The sequence below is a fragment of the Phaseolus vulgaris genome, chromosome 4 (genome assembly GCF_000499845.2).
Source record: "Phaseolus vulgaris cultivar G19833 chromosome 4, P. vulgaris v2.0, whole genome shotgun sequence".
NCBI lineage: Eukaryota > Viridiplantae > Streptophyta > Magnoliopsida > Fabales > Fabaceae > Phaseolus > Phaseolus vulgaris.
The window spans coordinates 19,958,848-19,971,069 of NC_023756.2; the positions used below are offsets into that span (position 1 = coordinate 19,958,848).

General features: G+C 34.0%; 2 protein-coding genes across 2 annotated transcripts; one reads left to right on the forward strand and one right to left on the reverse strand.

The window, feature by feature from the left end:
- The first annotated feature begins 434 nt into the window (after positions 1 to 434).
- Positions 435 to 1,193, forward strand: LOC137838441 (secreted RxLR effector protein 161-like). Its single transcript, XM_068647686.1, has one exon. The coding sequence runs from the start codon at positions 435 to 437 to the stop codon at positions 1,191 to 1,193; it is 759 nt and encodes a 252-aa protein (XP_068503787.1).
- Positions 1,194 to 8,777: 7,584 nt separating this feature from the next.
- LOC137837408 (sucrose transport protein SUC9-like) lies at positions 8,778 to 11,169 on the reverse strand. The gene is made up of 4 exons (XM_068646389.1): positions 9,745 to 11,169; positions 9,502 to 9,565; positions 9,367 to 9,410; positions 8,778 to 9,225 (listed from the first exon to the last, which is right to left on the reverse strand). The coding sequence occupies exons 1-4, from the start codon at positions 10,936 to 10,938 to the stop codon at positions 9,043 to 9,045; spliced, it is 1,485 nt and encodes a 494-aa protein (XP_068502490.1). The 5' UTR covers positions 10,939 to 11,169; the 3' UTR covers positions 8,778 to 9,042.
- Between the last annotated feature and the right edge of the window lie 1,053 nt (positions 11,170 to 12,222).

The window sequence follows — 12,222 nt, forward strand, 5'->3', positions numbered from 1 at the left end:
AGACACTATGAAAAGAGAAAACAATCTACCACTACTTCCTAATTCCTTAAACTTGCTCCTTGTAAGCCTTTGAGGTAAGGTAGTGTCTCCTTGAGCTTCTTCAACTTCGGCCTCTACCTCCTTTTGTCCTTGATCTTCGACCTCTATTTCCTCTTGAGCTTGATCTCCATCAAAGAGGGAAGATTGACAAAACCCTTTTCATTAAAAAATCTAATTCTAATGTAATCTTAATCCAAATATATGTTGCTAACATTATTTTTTGGCTCTTCTAATGATAAATTGTGTGAAGAATTCGTAACAACAATGCAGGGGGGATTTGAGATGTCAATGATGGGGTAACTCTCTTTCTTTCTTAGGATGCAGATCAAGCAATCCAAAGAAGGCATCTTCTTGTGTCAATCTAAGTACTATAAAGACATTCTCAAAAGTTTGAGATGAAGAGTTGTAAAGCTGCAACAACACCCATGTCTACAAACTATTACTTGAGTGTTGATGAAACTGGAACAACAATGGACCAAACTAAATACAGGGGGTTGGTTGGTTCCTTTCTATATATCACTGCAAGTAGACTTGATATTATGTTTGTTGTTTGCCTTTGTGCAAGGTTCCAATCCACTCCAACGGAATCTCATCTTAAAGCTACCAAGAGAATCCTAAAGTATCTTAAAGGAACAACATATGTGGGTTTATGGTATCCTTCACACTCTCCTATTCATTTAGTTGGATACTCTGATTCTGATTTTTCCGGATGTAAATTGGATAGAAAGAGCACAAGTGGGACATGTCATCTACTTGGTTCAAGCCTTGTATCATGGCACAACAAAAAGCAAGCTTGTGTAGCCTTGTCAACTATTGAAGCTGAGTACATAGCTGCAAGGAGCTGCTATGCACAGATCTTATGGATCAAGCAACAACTGGAGGACTTTGGGTTGAAAGTCAGCAAGGTCCCTTTATTTTGTGACAAAAGAAGTGTAATTAATCTCACAAAGAATCAAGTTCAGCACTCCATAACCAAACACATTGAGATTCGACATGACTTTATTCGTGATCATGTCAGTAATGGTGACTGTGAGATTCAATTCGTTGCCACCGAACGAAAGGTTGCAGACATCTTCACAAAACCCTTATCCAAAGATAGGTTTTATTCATTAAGAAATGAATTCGAGATAATTGATCTACAAGCCTTATCTTGAATTTATGTTGTTTTTAATCCTTCTGTCACTCTATTTGTGAAGACAAATAGGGGGAGAAGTGTGTGCTTTGGGTTGTAATGTTCCTATATTTGCATCTGTTTTGTTTGCACATTTTGATTGAACATTACTCTAACTGGTTTTTGACTTGTTATAAACTCTGATACATATTTTAACCGGTTATTCCTGTGAAATAACCAATTGTGTTTCTGATTCTGCACCTATGCATGTTTGACTGGTTTCTCACATTGATTTGGCTGATGTTCCTATTTGGAAATCACCTAGTGGAAACTAGTTTTTGGTGCCTGATTAATCTGGAATAGATTATCTTGTATTTTTATTTTTACTTGTGAATGCAGGTTAAGCAAGATTCTAAAACAGAACATTCCAAAAGCATCCCAAGGATTTGTCTTCATCAAATAGGGGGAGATTGTAGAACACAGAAGCTTTGATGAAACCAAATATGTGATGAGAGCTTGATGCTTTGCTGCTTTGATTGAAGCTTAGTTCTAGGGTGTTTAGAATTTATGTAAAGTTTATTCTTAATCCTATGCACAAGCTGAATCAATTTGTTTTAAAAGAGAAAAATGTTTGTCTAAGCAAAGAGAAAAACAACCGGTTGATATCACGATATAATCAGTTGTTTTACATTTAGCTTGTTTGAAGGTTTTCAAAACTGTTTTTGACTTGGTTGACTAACTATCAAAACCAATTCAACTGGTTAAAACGACATTTCAACCAGTTGATTGTCACATTTCTTAACAGCTTTTCAAAAACCTATTAAATCTATTTTCAGTTAAATTCAAACTGATTTGGCTCATGATTAACTGCATAAAATGACTAGATTTAAGAGTTATAAATATGGTTTCTCTTTGTATTAAAAAACACACAGAAAGTAAGATTGAAAACTTTTTTTAGAAGAGATTTGATTCAAAGTTGTGCAAGATTTCCTAAAGGCTTTGCATTGGTTCAAGAACTGATTTTAGGAGCTTTGTGATTTCTGAGGTGTAATGTGTTATTTTTTTATTCTTGTAATTTTTTCTTTTCTATACTTGTAAAGTTTGTTAACCTGTAAGGTCAGAGGGTGTTTTGACTGTGGTTGTGTGAAAAGCAAAGAGGGTGAGTGTTCTTGTGTGGTCAAGATCACCTCTTTGTGGCGTTAAGTGTTTGTAATTTGTGATTGATTGCTAGTGGAATACCAGTAGTTGTTCTTGTTAGAAAGTACGACTTTAAACTAGGGGGTGAATGGTTTAAAGAGGGTTTTCGCAAACTTTGAAGCCAAGAATGAAATTACTTCGAGAAACAATTGATAAGGAAATCAGTTTGCCAAAACACAAAGCAAAAATAACAGTACCAGAATAACAATCGGTTGTTTCGCAGAAACAATCGGTTGTTTATATCAGTTTGCAAATATTAAAACTGAATTTAAATAGATTAAGGATAGAGAGAATGCACATAGAGATTTATACTGGTTCACTCTAAACCAAGAGCTACATCCAGTCTTCTCAGAAACCACTGAGGAAATTCACTAAGCAATCAAACCTAGATCACTTATAACACAACCAAAGAAGTGACCTTGATCCCCTCAAGACACACACTTCTCTTGGTCAACACAACAACACTAAGAATGCTGATCTTGATCCCCTCAAGAACACACATCACTTCTCAGCAACTACACAAGGTTCTTTCAAAAGATACAAAGGATTACACTTGTTACAGAACGAATCGGAAATCAATACAAGAGAAAATCCTATCTCACACTCTTTGATCAAAACTCCAACTCTAAGCAATCTCAACTTTTTCTCTTAAGCAAAATCAGTGAAAAACTCAAATATGTTTTTCTGTATATATTCCAAGTTGTTTTTTTTTTCAAATCTTAACAAACTATTCATTGCATTTAAAGATTGGTCAAAGCATTAAAAACTGGAGCGTAAACAGTTAGAAAAACATTTAATGCTCAGTCAAAGCACAATACATTTTTCTGTTATGGTACCAAAACAAACAATCGGTTGTTTCCACGAATCAATCGGTTGTTTTGGTTTTGACAGCAAGTCAACCATAAAAACAGTTTTCAACCTTTTCTAAAAACACCTAAGTATAAAACAATCGGTTGTTTCGCCAAAACAACAGGTTGTTTTTCACTTAGTTTGAAAAACACTTTTCTTTTAAAAAGATTGAGAATACCTATGCTTTGGATTCAATCAAGAGTGGATTACATATTGAATCTACCCCAGATCCTATCTAAAAGGACAACTCAGCAACATCAAGCACAGCCAGCCTTTCATCATCCTTCAAAGGGTTTGGATTCTTCAAAGTTTGAACACACTTGGTTCAACAGTTTTGGGGACTGGATGTAGCTCAAGGGTTGAGTGAACCAATATAAATTGATTGTGTAATGTTTTTCTCTCTCTCTCACTCATTATAAATTGTTTGATTTGATTTTGGTCTTTGTTGCTATAAACAACCGGTTAAAACAAAATTTCAACCTATTGTTTTTCTACAAACAGTTTTAATTGCTTTGATTGTTTGGCTTCCCTTATTGCTCTTTTTGTGATTGTTGATAAAACTTCATTCTTAGCCAATCTTTGAAAAAATCTTTTGTCAAACAATTCACCCCCCTCTTGTTTAGGCCATTAATTCTAACACACATCACCCTCTAAGTGGCGTGACATTTCTCACCCACCACCATAAGTTTACTCATTCCATTTTTCCTTCCATTTCTCCATTCAATTTATGTTTTTGTCTCTTAGTCTCTTATTTGTTGTTTTTGGGTTTCACTCATAATCATGAGTATGGTGCATCATTTGGGAGGTCGTGACCATCATTGATGTTTACCTTGTTCCCATTTCAATTCCGCAATTGCATCTCATCCTCACCATATCTTGTTTTTCATCTTTGCCTCTGTGAAGTGAAAATTCAAACTTACTTAACCACTTTGTTAAGTTCATGTTCAGTGGGAATGTTCCTTAGGTCCTCACTCATAATTGCTAAAATCTCAACCTTAAGTAAAAGTGTCACTTTAAATGAGAACGTCTAAAAATCAACTCACATTACCCCCCCCCCCCCCCCCCACTCTTGTTTTAGGCCTACAATTCTAACAAAAAGGTAATGGTGGATCACAAGGAACAAAGCCTAATTAATTATAAAAGTGACTTCAAATTAATAAACTACTCAATAGACAATATACACATCATCGAATTGCACTCTAAAACCATTATTTAATCCCATCATAAACCCCTAATCCAACTAATCACACAACAATTGATGACTTATTTTACAACAAGTGTACCACATTGTCAGAAGTAATAATTTATCCCTTACGAGGAATATCGAACCCATAAGAAACAGTTGAATAATCAAGTATAGGATTCACTAAATAGAAAACAAAATAATAAAGTTTGTTAGGAGTATGTTATGATTGCAAGAATTGTAAATAAAGCAAGTTAAAGAGTTTCTTGGTTTAATTGGGAAAATTGGGATTGTGGTTCATCCTTCTTACTCTTTTGTATTTATATTAGCATGGTAATATTCTATCCTTTGATTGATGTTGATTCCCATATAAAAGTCATTTATATCAATTCCTCACATATAAAATTATTAAGAGAGTTTCCTATATATCAATTCCTCACATATTTATAAAAACTTATTATCATTACGATTAGATGTTGATAGCCATTAATATTTCAAATATATTCCTAACATTCAAATATGTTAAGCATTATCATTTGGGTCACAAATTTATAAGTACTTTCTAGTCAAATATGATGATCTTGATCATGGTAAACAAGCATTACAAATAAAATGACAGTACCAATCATCAATCAAGAACAAAATATTATATTTAAATATCACCTCAATATATAAGAGTTTGAACAAATTACTCTCAATCCCAAAGGGTAGAATTAGCTAGTCATGTTGGCCAGTACAAGCATGGAAAACAAGAAAAAAAGATCCAAGATGTTTCTCCTTTACGATTGTCTCCTCTAGGGTTTCTATCACCTCCTATTCTCCCAATTGATGTTTATGGTTGTCCCTCACGCTTCATATTTAACCTAGTTCGGCTTAGGCTAAGTGACTTCTCGCTTGGGCATGTTTAGGCTTGCCTGGGCGAGATAGATGAAAATAGGCCCAACGTCTATGGAATGATCTCGCTTAGGCGAGATCCTTTAGGAACTTCTAGCTTGGGCGAGTGTTAGAGCATTCCAACATTCCCTTTTTTATCTTTGTCTGTTCTCCTTTTTCCCTTCCATCCCTAAAATCCTGAAATTAACACAAATTTGAGAATAAATCATTATTTTCAAATTATAATGACAAATATATAAAAATGTTTAAATTCATAAATTAGGGGTTATATTATAGGTATTTTATCAATTAATATCCACAAGTGGCTTTATTTTAATATGAAATATTACGTAAATATGACAATTATCAACAATGCAAATGAAAACAAAGAAACACTAACCTTGCCAACAAAATATTGTTGCACAAACTGCACGAGCCGACAACACCAACGATCCTTCCACTACAATGCCTAATACAAAACTCCAAATCTCCCAATCACTTGTACAAAGTACAATCCCTAATTTCTCTCCCCTTCATGCTAATCAAATGCACAAATTTTTCACCGCAGTAAATGTTAGAATATATGGCCTTAAACGAGAGGGGGGGTGAATTGTTTAAGAAGGATTTTCGTAAACTTTTAAGCCTAGAATGAAAATACTTCAAGAAAACCTTGATTAAGAATTCAGTTTTTCAAAACTTAAAGCAAAAGCACAATACTGGAAAAACAATCGGTTGTTTTACCGAAACAATCGGTTGTTTATACCAGTTATCAATTAACAAAACTGAATTTAAAGAGATAGGGATAGAGAGATTGTACACAGTTGTTTATACTGGTTCACTCCAAATCCAGAGCTACATCCAGTCTTCTCAAAAACCCTGAAGAAATCCACTAAGCAATCACACCTTGATCACTTACACAACAACCAAGAGAATGACCTTGAACACCTCAAGAAACACACTCTCCTTGGTCAACACACTTACACCAAGATTGCTGATCTTGATCCCCTCAAGAACACGCAGCCAATCTTAGCAAACACATAAACAAAACTTGTCTTTACAGAGAGTACAAGGATTACACTTGTTACAGAAGATAATCTGAAATCAATACAAGCAGAATCCTATTCCACAACTTTGATCAATCACACACTCTTAGCAATCTCAGCTCTTTGAAAAACTCAAAAACTCTTAGTGAAAACTTGTCAAAGATTGATTGTCTAATCTGTTTTTCTGAATTTATTCAAAGATGTAGTTTGTTATCAAATCTTAACAAACTCTTAAATTGCATTAAAAGATTGGTCAAAGCATTTAATGACTGGAGCGTATTCAGTTAAATCATTTAAAGCTCAGTCAAAGAGAAAACAGTTTTTCTGTTATGGTCCCAAAACAAACAATCGGTTGTTTCCTCGAATCAATCGGTTGTTTTGGTACTTAACAGTTCAACCATTTTAAAAACAGTTTTCAATCTTTTTCTCAAAACACCTAAGTATAAACAATCGGTTGTTTTAACTTAGTTTGAAAACATTTTACTTTCACAAAGATTGAGATGCTTATGCTTTAGATTTAATCAAAGGGTGGATTACAACATTCAAACTACCCCAGAACTAAGCTAAACCAGCACAGCAACACCAAGCACAGCAAAGGCTTCAACATCCTTCAAAGGATTTGGATTCTTCAAAGCTTGAACACCACTTGGTTCAACAGTAAATGCATACAAGTGATGTGTAAATCCATGTGTGCCTTATTGTGCCACTTTGTATGTCACTTTGACACCACTTAACGTCGTTAAACTCAATTTAATGGAAGACACCAAATTGAATCACTTTTAAATAACTTTAAACTACTTTAATTTTAAAAAAAAATGTGGGGACTAAATTGAACAAAGTCCCCAGTAATTAGGCCTCATTTAAACTATAATTAAATATTACCATTTACATCAAATTTCTCTACTATTTACATAAATTATATATTAATATTTTTTTATTTAAAATATGTATGCAATATAACCTAAAAAATTGACTTATACAGACTTTGTGTCAAGGAGGCATGAATTTATTTAAAACCCAATTACAAAGAAGTCATGCCACCTAGCCACAACTTTACTTAAAAAAAACAAAACAAAACTAATCAATGACGTGTCTAGGTGACACAAATTTATCTTCACTACTAAAGTCGTGACACGAATTCACTTTGATAAGATAAAAATCGTACCATCATGACACAACTTCTTCATATTGAAGTCGTTCCATGTTGGAACGACTAACCCTAATCCATAAATTTTAAAAAAGAAACTCATTTCAGTAACAAAAAAAACAATAAAATTGCTTCACTTTCGTAAAAAAATCATATTTCCTTGAGCATAAAAAAGAAATTATTCCAACGTTGAATTAAGCCATAAAGATTTTTTTAATTATTCACAACTTTTTTCCAAATAATATTGTAATTAAATTTAGAAGTAAGAAATAACGGTAGCTTGAGATGGTAGAGTCTTGGAAAAATAATGTCAAATTCATTCAGTACAAGAAAATCATTAAATAGAAACTAACTTTAGAGACAAAATATAATTAGTCACTATATTGACTAAGTTAGATACAATTTTAAAGACTACAAAATTTATTAGTATCTAAAGTAGTTTCTATTGTTAATAAAATTTATAAACTAGTTTCTAAATTGGTATTGAATTAACTATCAAAATTTTAGCTATCAATTATTTTATATTCTAAAGTTGGTAGCTAATTTGATACTAACTTAGAAACTAATTTACAAGTTTTATTAATAATAGAAACTACTTTAGATACCAAATTTTTTAGTCTCTACAATACTATCTAATTTAGTCAAATGACTATTTTTTTTTATCTAAAAATTGATTTCTATTTAATGATTTTTTTAGTGATTTGTTTTTCATAATCAAATATTATATAAAATAATAATAATAATAATAATAATAATAAATATAAATAAAATACTATAATTATAATTATAATTTATCTAGTTGTATCTTGAGTTTAAGAGAAAAATGAAACAATTCCAAAGTATCATCATCTAGAATTTTCTTTTCTTACAACTCAGGATACTAACATGTGAATACAAAGTGGAAAATAATATACCCAATTAAAATAGTTTAACTTTTCAGAAAATTTATGGAAATTAGTGCATATTTTATTAAATATTATCGAAATGGAGTATATTTTTTTAAAATTACATTCATGGGTAAGTTGAGTTGTGAAGAATGTTGTTCCATAAACAAACTTCAAAATCAGGTAAGAAGACTCTCAACCGAAGTTGTGAATGCTAACAATAATTTTTGTGTATTTGAAAAAGTCATTTGAGAGACAAGTTTCATTAGTTTTTTATTGGCGAAAAATAAATTAAAAATACTTCTTTCATTAGTGATATCGAGTTAATTTTTTTAATGTTTTAAACTAAAATTGTGAGTGCATGATACAATTTCAGCTAAAGTTAAAGCAGTAGTATAGCATACTTCCATGAATCTTAAACAGAAGTGGTTGCATAGTGAAAATTGGAATCTGGAAGAAAAAATATATAATTTTTTATATCTCTTTTGAACTTGAAGATGTTTCCCCAAAACTTTCGGAGTAAGTGTCATACCAAACTATCTAAAGAATTTGAATATTTGCACAAGGTAAGAATAAGAAGCTATGGAAACTTTTCAAGAATCTAATAGCTAATTTTTATGCACATGTACACCATCTTCAATATAAAGGCTCCATTCTTTTTGTTTTCTTCCCATCTCCATGCATGGGGCAAAGTACAGCATACCGAGCTCTAGCCACTAATGGAAACTCCCCATGGAGAGGCTGGAAATCTTTGCTTCATCCTCTTTCTTAGGGGTTGGAAGCAGAACAACTGCTAGTATGGCACTGACGGCGGCCGCCACTGCGCCCAACACGAACGCCGGCAAGTTGCCACCACCGAACCAAGCATCCCATGGTCCACTAATTGCCGATATAATCATCTGTCAAAACCAAATATATAACTCTTCATTAAAATTCGTTGGTCCAAGGAAGTTGTCTATGTTCTATCATCAACTTCTTGATACACTTATGAAAAAGACTGTAATTAGATGCCAATATATATGAAGTAAATGGATTCTAACCTGAGGGATCACAATTGCTACATTGAGAAGACCCAAAGATAAACCTGAAAGTTTTGAAGCAAACAAAAGTTAAACATCTTGATGGGCTTAAGCATTAAATCACCCTTTTCAAATGCTAACTGTGTATATAGTTACCTTGTCCTGCTCCTGAGCTGCTGGAGTAGATAGATGCTAGAGCAAAGGGAACACTGTACGTAACCTGGATACCCAGAGAGTATTAGTTTACAGCAAGATAAACAATGGTTCTAGTTCGATACAAATGAAAAGTATTTTTCAGATTTTATTGAAAATGCTGCTGACTTTTATCCAATGAAGTGATGATGGAAGGAAAACCTAATATGTTGTTGCATGAATGGTGAGAAAAGATAGAAAGCTTACCGCAAGAGGAATACCAAGGACGGAGAAGAATGCCATGGCTCCACCTTTCACATCCATGGAGGGGTCTCCAATGAGAGCAGGGTTAAGTGCTCGTTGCTGCTCAGCGATTTTTGTGATGAGCACGGTCAATGCCAAGCAAGCTGCAAGAATAACATTAACCATTGCCCACAACCACTTGACTCCAACCAAGCGACCCAACGGTTCAACACCCAAAGACATCACAGCGAGCACCACTGAGTTCAACATGAGTCCCAAAGAACCAGCATGAACACCAGCATCATATGCCTTCTGCCCAACATCACCACCATACACCTCACGACCCATCCAGTCAGTGTCGAACAACACATAAGGGAACCACGCAAGCCAGTTAATAGCGGTCACCAGCATCAGCATCCACATTGGCTTCTGCAGTCCCTTGAATGCAACGCACAACTCTCCCAAGAAGCACGAAAAGTGCGTCTTCCCTTCATCCTCAGCCTCCTCCTGTTTTGAGGGTATGTACTGAGGGTCGTTCACGCAAGTGAGAACGATACTGCACAAAGAAAGAAGAAGAACGATGGAGAAGAAGAAGCAGCTCTTTAGGTTTGCGCAGAAGACGTTGCATGCCTCGGTTTCTGTGAAAGGGAAAATCTTATGGAGACCGTCGTAGGATCCTGCGGCATAGCCCAAGACGTTGCCGACAGCCATGAAAAACGAGAAGAAGCCGTTGGCGGTTCTCGTCTTTTTCTGGTCGCCGGCAGCCAAGTCACCGAGGAAGGCGCGGCATGGACCCTGGAGCATGTTGTTGGCAACATCTAAGATCCAGAAGCCAACAACGAAGATGGCAACGGCACGTGGACGGGTTTTCTGGGTGATGTCATCGCCAGCTAGTTGTCCTATATCGGCAGCGTAGCCAATTAGGATAATGGCGACGGCGACGGCGAGCGAGCCGGTGAGGATAAAGGGACGGCGGCGTCCAAAAGGAGATTGGCATCGGTCACTGCTGTAGCCTACAATGGGCTGAACTAAGAGGCCGGAGATGGGGCCACAGAGCCAAATGAAGGAGGCCCAGGCGTGAGGAACTCCTAGGGTTTGTACATATGGAGTTAGAAGGGAGAGTTGCAAGGCCCACCCAAATTGTACACCGGCGGCGATGGAAGAAACCGCCACCATTTTTCGGAGAGGACTAGGTTCAAGTTTGGGTTGCTCCTCCATTATTACTATTAATTATTATGAGGGAGGCCTAAAACCCAAGGAGAGATGAGAAATGTGCTTTTTGCCTTCTCGACCTCTCTCCCTGGTGACCTTGGAGGAGAGAAATGCTCTTATTAAAACTCACACATTTGGGATGTTTATATAGAACATTTCAGGGTATCCCATTTTGGGTACTTTTCTTATTTTATCACAACACTGTTTAAGGTTATGTATAACAAACAATTTACAATCAATATCATCCACAAACAAAACCAAAGCAACTTAAAATAGGGTGCTCATAGGTTAACACCGTCAACACTAAAAAAAAAGGTATGTTATTTACTGATTCACATTTATTCCTGGTCAAAAGAAACATTTCTCTAAAATATAGCAGACAAAAATGGACTCTCATACCATGCCTTGACACTGCATAAAAACACATTCTTAATAAACAAATAAATTGAAAGAACGCTGCCATTGGACCTTGCGGAGGGAGCAACCGTAGGAGGCATCACAACCACCCCACCACGAAGACGAAAATTGAAAGGGCTCTTTGAACTGGGGGATTCGATATCCTTCCCGAGAAGATCAGTGAGACTTCTATCAAGACGTGCTAAGGCCAATTCTTCTTCATGTGGTAGAGACGGGGTGCTTAAGGATGGAAAAGCCTTATTCTTGTTACAGAGGTAAACCAGATGGAGCTATTAAGTGGACCCACAGAACAGGATGATGTGCGCAATGGGAGATGGACAGACACACAGAGTTGCAGCAGAAAGTCTATAATTTATTAATTAACTTTTATTTTAAATTTAAATTATTATTACTTTTATTTTAAAAGGTTACAATTTAAATATAAAAATATAACTAAAATTCTAAAAACATAATTATTATAAAATAATATAATTAATCATATTATATTAATTTATATTTAAGTTAATCATATAATAATTAATCACTTTATTATAAAACCCTAAATAATAAATATATTTTTTAAAAATAAAAAATTATATTTATATAATACTTATATTAATTATAAAAAAAGATAAAAATAATAATTTTATTTAATAAAAATATTTTTTTATCAAATATTTATAAATATTTAAATATTTTTATCAAAATTTATATCATTTTGTATTTTTTCTAAAGTTAGTTCTAATACATTATTAAAAATAATATTTCAATAAAAATAATATTTTAATTAAAAATAATTATAATTTCTAAATAAATATATTAAAATAACTTTTTAACAATTTTTAAATATAAATATAAATTTATATTTATATATAAAAAATATAATTTCAATCA